Source organism: Cryptomeria japonica, chromosome 1 (assembly GCF_030272615.1).
Source record: "Cryptomeria japonica chromosome 1, Sugi_1.0, whole genome shotgun sequence".
Classification (NCBI taxonomy): domain Eukaryota; kingdom Viridiplantae; phylum Streptophyta; class Pinopsida; order Cupressales; family Cupressaceae; genus Cryptomeria; species Cryptomeria japonica.
In genome coordinates this window covers 75,393,722-75,401,284 of record NC_081405.1, presented here as the reverse complement: position 1 = coordinate 75,401,284, position 7,563 = coordinate 75,393,722, and the positions used below count along the sequence as shown (strand labels likewise).

Below are 7,563 nucleotides of genomic sequence, written 5' to 3'. Positions count from 1 at the left end.
TTCCTTTTTCGAAAAAGTGCATAATGCACTACGTTAGTCATAATCGCTGTTTCGCGAATTAACAGAACACTACAAATGTGACGCATTCAAACAATTGCAAAGTTAAAAAAGCAAGCAACCCGCTACATTTTCTAGATCTTAACACGTTCACCCCTAACACACAACCTTTCGACAAATCAAACAAGAAAAATGTGTTTGGTTGGAGCAACAAAACAATGGACACTTCCAAACCATTCTAATTTTTTCTACAGACAACAAAAAGAACAAGCATTTCATCTTTCACAGCGCTGCTCACTATGGAAAACTGACACATGATTAGGGGAATATACATACCTTTATACTCTTCTAGATCTTCTTCACCCAACCAACCCACAAACAACAAACCTTGGTATCCTGACACGACCATACTGCAAAATGATAAATAATTTTCACAGACAGAACACAAAATGACACAGGAAATAAAACAAATTATCGTCTTGTGTTAAGGTTTCAAAATACCGCAACTGCCTAACCCTCCACTGAAATCGTTGTCCTCTTGACACCTCCCAACGACTCCCCTCCCAACCACCTCTGTGATACAAAAATGATAAAAAAATCACAATGGAAAACACAGGGTGGAGGGAGGAATCATAAAACTATCGTGTTATCTGTTAGGGTTTGAAACTACTGATGCCGCCAAACCCCTACACAAGAATCTTCAAACGTCCCACCCACCTCTGCGCTACGATACCTCCTTCCTGCACATGAAAAAACCCTTATGTTAATAGGAAATATCAATAAACCCATATAATGTACAATCTGAGTTGGCCTAGTGGTGGAGAACTCGTGCTCTTGAAATAGAGGTCATGAGTTCAAATCCCACAAAGGGGGTAGGGTATGTACACCTTATCGGCTTTGGCCCATTACCTATAAAAAAAAACAATAAACCCATACAACTCGCATTATGCATGTGGTCGGCTTTGTCCTCACCTTCGGAGCCACAAATATTTTGACAATGCATACCTATAGCTCCAATGGATGCGCAACTCCCTCGCTCCGTGATTCAACTAGGGACATTCAATCACAACGATCTCAATGGATTTTTTTGAGTGATTTCCTCTCATCTTGCAATAGAGTTCGACTTCCCTTATGCAGCTCCCGTACGAAATAGATCCAAAAAGTTTGAAATCGAGTTTTCAATCAAATTTCAAAAATTTGAAAAATGTTAACCGCGTAAAAGTTTTGATGTTAGTCGTGTCCACCGATGTAACCGTCCAATCATTGTGACATCGGCCAACAAAATGTTAACCGTGAGCAAACTTTTCCATCAAACATAAAAAGACAACATCATCCACGTCATCGGGCCCGCAAATACCTCCATATCATGTGTGGATCCCAAGAACGTCGGTTTCATGACATTTCGTACTTGAATGGTATGCCGTGGGCATCATGTAGGCCGTGGCTATTCTGACTCCAAAACATACCTTTCATACAGCGTGATAGCGACATGTTAGTCAATTGCAACTGTTTATTGCAAAATCGACGGTGTAAAACACGTGACTAACACGCGTGTTAGTCAATCCGTACTGCCGTTTTGAAGCCAGAATAGACGCGTCCCATCATGTAGGGGCATGAGCCAGAATAGCTACGACCGCGGCTATTCTGACTCCAAAACAAACCTTTTGTACAACTTGATAGTGGTGTGTTAATCAATCGCAACCGTTTATTACAAAATCGACCATTGAAAATGCACGACTAACACTACCATTCTCGAACCAGAATAGACGCGTCCGCTACGCTACAGCCAGATTTACCTATGAGCAATCGACATCGTACGCATTGTTCAATTTAATAGAAGAGATTCCATGAAGTTTAGGGGTAGGTAGTGGTTCCCCTGACTCATCAAAACTGCACCAGTCAGTGGGATTGTCTGTCGTAGTTAAGGACTTAACAGGGTATTGGTCATCACCATTATTATATCTTATCGGATCTTTATCGGAATCATATATAGGCATATACCACAGGTCCTAATGCATGCTAGGGCTGCACCACGACAAGCTTAGATAATCAGATAAGAACTATAATCCGGTAAATACACTCACTGTCTCTGTTTTCACTCTTATTCTTGTTTTGGGCTGTGCAGATTTCTTTTGGAGGGGTTTGTTTAAGCGAGTATTTTTTTTGCTTTGCTTTTTGATCGGTGTTCCAGGATAGGGCAATGGAAAACAATGGTACAGAGGAGAGAGCTGAGGTTTATATTTGTTCAGGCAATGGAGGCCCAAAGGGTTTTAAAAGACCCAAAACAAGAGATGAAAATGATTTTGATGATGATGAAGGGGGGTTTATCAGAAGAGAATTTGAGCATCATGAAAAGGGTGTGGCTAGAATCAATAATGGCAGCTTTGGGTGCTGCCCTTCGTCAGTCTTGTCTGCACAGGCGAAGTGGTCGCGTGTCTTCATGCAACAGCCTGATAGTTTCTACTTCAACTCTCTTCAAAAGGGTATTCTGGAATCAAGGCAGATAGTATCTCGTTTAATAAATGCTGCTCATGTTGAAGAAGTGTCTCTGGTAGATAATGTCACCACGGCAGTAGCTATTGTGCTGCAACAGGTCAGGGATAACTCTAAGGACATGGATTTTAATTTTTTATAAGAAGTATGCTACTCTGGTTCATTGAAAGCATGGGAATTAATGTTGATAAAAGTGCACTTTAGGTTAGAAAATTAGGACATATTTGAAGATTGGGTCAATGATTTTGTTGGCAGCGGTTTTGCATGGTTTGATTAATACTTTTGGTTATTGGTAGGGAATTGATTAAGATTAGCTCATTAATATTAAAAATTCCAACACAACTGAATTCAGAAACAATATTGAATAGCATTATGGAAACTTGATATCAGTAATCTATCAATATTTGTCTTCAACTTGAGCGATTTAGATGTTATGTTTGTTGAAAGAATAGAAATTTTATTTAGAATTAGGAAATCTATAAAGATTAGCTCATAAAAGTTTGGTTGCAGCAGTTTGCGTCATTGAGTCTGCTGATCTGGGCTGACAGCAGCGAGTTTTACCTGCTTGATTTGGCAGACTCAGGAAAAAAAGATTAACAAGATGGTCATTTCATTCATGCTACTTAGTAACATTCTTCGACGGTTTGCAACATTTTTCGTTTTTAATTTAAATAGCAATCCAGCGAACGTTTGCCGCCTGAAAAAAGGATGCTTTTCATGTTTGGATATAATATGGGGAAAGAAGGGCTACACATGATCCTCTTATTGAGGAAGTCATATCCCAGTGATTCGCATGGTTGCACAGAACTTAAAGAAGTTTTTCCTTCTCAATGTGGATTATCATTATGTGTCATTGGTATTTTCACATAAAATTTGCTTCTGGATTCCAACTCTCAAATGGTAAATCAAGTTTTATTTTGTCAAATGAATGTAGTCTTGTTTTCAACAGTCAATCGTACTTGAAGATAAGAAATGGAAATGCAACATGCAAACATTGTTGACATTCTATGATGCTCCACAGCTCATTGATTCAAGCATATATATATGTCATCACTTAAGTAATGTGGACAATTTTATATAGCAAGTTTACGAGGTAGAGAGTATTCCTGTTGTCGATTAGCAGATTATGTTTCATTATAGTGGCAGTCCTCCAAGTTGACATGGGTTTAATGATTGCTTAGAATGCTTGTCTGGCATGTATTTATATATATTAATTAGGATCTGTCCTACTTAAACTTAATTTCTCAGAATTTCGGTTGTTATTTCAGTTTGAGAACTGCATAATCTCTACAAAGAACTCAAAATTATATTTCAAAAATTGAAACATCAAGAGTTTCTTAGAAATAAACTAAGCTGTTGATGTTGTTGATTTGATAAATTAAAGGCTTTTTAAAAAAATTGTGGAGCCATGCCGAGTATTTTTTGTTCAGTCTGAGCCTGAGAATTAAATATGTTAAGTGAGTCTAAACCGAGTCTAATTGTTTGCATAGATTATCAATTTCAATGTCATATTAATTGAAAGCATAGGATTTACTATCAGTACTTATGGTTTGTAGGAAATTGATTAGTACTAGCCCATCAAATTTTGGTAGGAAAAGAGTGCATACATGAACAATCTGACTGTCATTTTTGTTGGATACTATGGATGATGTTCAATTTTTTATAGAACCAGGAAATTGGTTAAGGTTTTCCCATAGTTTTTTGGTCACAAGAGTTTATTCAATTAGCCAATTATAATTTTGCATTCGTTGAAATCATAGATTACACTTTTGATGTTGTAAATAAATTGGTGGTTGCAACAGGTTGCCTGGGCATTTGTGGAAGGCGAGTTTAAGAAAGGGGAGGATGCAGTGTTGATGCTACACTATGCTTATGGGGCTGTAAAAAAGGCCATCGAAGCATATGCAGTCCGTGCAGGGGCCCATGTAATTGAAGTTCATCTGCCATTCCCTGTGTCATCTAGAGAAGAAATTATTGTCACTTTTCGAGAAGTTTTGAAGCAGAGTAAGGCTCAGTCCAAGCGGATCAGAGTAGCAGTACTTGATCATATAACCTCTATGCCTTCTGTAGTGCTTCCTGTGAAAGAGCTCATCAAAATTTGTAGGGAGGAGGGTGTGGATCAGGTTTTTGTTGATGGTGCGCATGCTATTGGAAGTTTAGATATTGATATGCAAGATATTGGTGCAGATTTTTATGCTAGCAATCTTCACAAATGGTTCTTTTGTCCTCCTCCTGTTGCTTTTTTGTATTGCCGTAAGCAGCTTCTTCCTCATCTTCATCACCCAGTTGTTTCTAGTGAATATGGGTGTGGCTTGGCTATAGAGTCTGCCTGGGTGGGGAACAGGGATTATAGTGCACAGCTCTCTGTGCCTGCTGCATTGGAGTTCATTGAACAATTTGAAGATGGTATTGAAGGCATCAGAAGAAAGAACCATGACCGTGTTATCCGCATGGCAGAGATGCTAGCCAAGGCCTGGAATACCCATTTGGGCGCCCCTCCAGCACTATGCTCATCAATGGCAATGATAGGTTTGCCAGATGCTTTAAAGGTAGGATCAGAAAAAGATGCTTTGGATTTGAGGACCCTCTTGAGAAAGAAGTTTGGGGTGGAGGTTCCAATATATTACAGACCACCAACAGTGGTGACACATCTTGATTCAACCGGGAGGCCTAAACCAGCATTTTCAGCATATGCAAGGATTTCTTATCAAATTTACAACACTACTGATGATTATCTAAAGTTTCGTGATGCTGTTAATCAGCTTGTGTTGGAGGCTTCTAAATAGTAATGCACTGTGACTCATATATTAAAAAGATCAGATTGTTGACCCTGTCCCTTCCAAAACCCCAATATCATGCTCCATTCTATATTTTCTTTTGCTTTTCTAAATGTTTTTTGTTTCCCCTCCTTTTGTTTTGTGGGTGGTATTTAACAGACAGAAATGAGAAGAGAGTCAATAGCTAGAACATTGAATTGAAGAGAGACTTCGTAGTTATGCATGGACATGAATGATCACTTTTATTGGGGTCAGGATTTAATTACGGTGCATAAGGATCATCTTTTCATGGCAGAGGGGATCTCCTTGTAGGCTTGTAGCCTCGAATGTAGGTTCAACATTCAAAACGGAATAGTGGCAGTGTAGAAAGCAGAATGCAAATGCATTTTTATGAGAAATTGTTGAAGATTATGTAATGCATTGAACACTTGAACCCTGATCTCCCAAAGGTATGTAATTTTGGACCTTGTGCAGACTCATTTACTTGTGACTAGGATAACAAGGTCATTACTGATTATATACCTCACTTGGAGCTAATGCATACTTGTAGGGGAACAACAATCGAGTGTTTTAGGTTTCATAACGAAGATGTGGGTTACAATTGTCATATTGCAACGAAAACTGGCCTTCACTTTATTGCGTTCAATTTTATTTTCTCTTTTTCACCTCTCTGTCTACTCACACGCATGTATGTTGTAAAAGGGCAATACAGCTAAAAGAATGAATCTCTTTCTATCTTGCCACACATAAACAAAAATGTTTATAACTATTATAAAATGGGAAATATTGTAAACAAATGTATTTGATATGTTTCAAGGAAGTTCTTTGCAGAGAAGCACAAGACAAGTCGCACAAAATTTAGAAGTAGAAACAATTTTAAAATTGGATCAGAGATCCCCAAATGTAGATCAAATAATCTACCTGGTGGTCGGTAGTTCCAGAAGAAGCTAATTTTGAAAAGAAACACAAATAAAAGTGAAATACAACGCTTTTATTAGGTCAGTATACATAGGTATCCATGAGATGTGGAAAACATCGTATAGTTTTCAATATCCGTGGATACATTCTTACCGATCAGACATGATGAATCTGATTAGGTACTAGCAATCTATTTTTATTGTTACATTATTTAATACACAAGACTTTGAAACTGGATGTTCTGATCATTGGGTTATTTTTTAATTAGCTTCTAGGGTTCTTTTTTTACCTTGATACATTTGTATTGTATCTGGATATATATATTGTTGGATTGAAGATGGTTTTACTGTATTGGACACCAAGTGGCTCTGTTTTAACAGTTTTAGGGTTTTTCACGTCTTTGACATAAGTCTGAATAGACTGCTACCATAAATTCTTACTCCATTCTCGCTCATGTGGTAGATGACAATACCCATATTCTCCAAGGAGACATGAATATGCCCCACAAATATTTACACATGGATGTATGCTAGCCTTTTCCTTCTGATAATTAAGGATTCATTTTTTAGCCTCAACTAATTGACATATATGTCGGATGGATCTCGGTAATTGGTGTTAATGTTTAGGCATGAAATTCCTTGTAAGGTTTGATGTCTCGTGTTTGCTACTTGATTGTTGACAAGTATATTTACATACAGCTTTTAGTTTTTAGTTATTCGTAGTTTCAGTTTTTTAATATTTTATTTCCTCAAGATTTGCATGGATATCTTTCTTCTCGACAATCTGCTTGGTGCACATGGGTGTGCAAGAAAACAAAACTAAGCACATCAAATAGCAGGTGTCTACAATCTGGTAGAAATTTAGAATTGATATCTATTTCTTGCTTATTCAACAACGTCAGTAACATAGCCAAACATGATTACCATTTCACTCATGTTACACGGCTTGTTGGACTAGAATGATATGTTCTTCAATATTTTAGATGTGACTTTTAGTAACTATTAGATGGCATTGGAGTTCTCAGAATCCAGATTTTAATTATGAGTTTTCAGCCACGTCCATATAATTCTATGATTTTCTACAGCCAATAGGGTAGTAGAACTGGCCAATTCTTCCATGTTATGCCTTTGAGATATTCATCTTACTAAATAAAATAAAGTTAACCACTTGTGGGATACGTGGTTAACCTTAACATTTTTAGTTATTAGTGCTAGTTAATTCATTAGGCCAACCTTATTAGGATGAAGGGGTGTGCTCCTACCTCATTTTGTTTACAAATAAGGAAGCGAAAGGCTCTTCCAAACCTTCATAAGTTAAAAGATTTATTTCATATTTTCATATTCCAATATTTGGAGGTCACCCTCTCAAAGTGGTTTGA

General features: G+C 37.5%; 1 protein-coding gene across 1 annotated transcript; it reads left to right on the top strand.

Annotated features, from left to right (window-relative positions):
- The first annotated feature begins 1,720 nt into the window (after positions 1–1,720).
- LOC131041911 (putative L-cysteine desulfhydrase 1) lies at positions 1,721–5,932 on the top strand. Its single transcript, XM_057975158.2, has 3 exons — positions 1,721–2,067; positions 2,189–2,590; positions 4,293–5,932. Exons 2-3 carry the CDS (start codon positions 2,198–2,200, stop codon positions 5,274–5,276), a joined length of 1,377 nt encoding a protein of 458 aa, XP_057831141.1. The 5' UTR covers positions 1,721–2,067; positions 2,189–2,197; the 3' UTR covers positions 5,277–5,932.
- Positions 5,933–7,563: the final 1,631 nt, after the last annotated feature.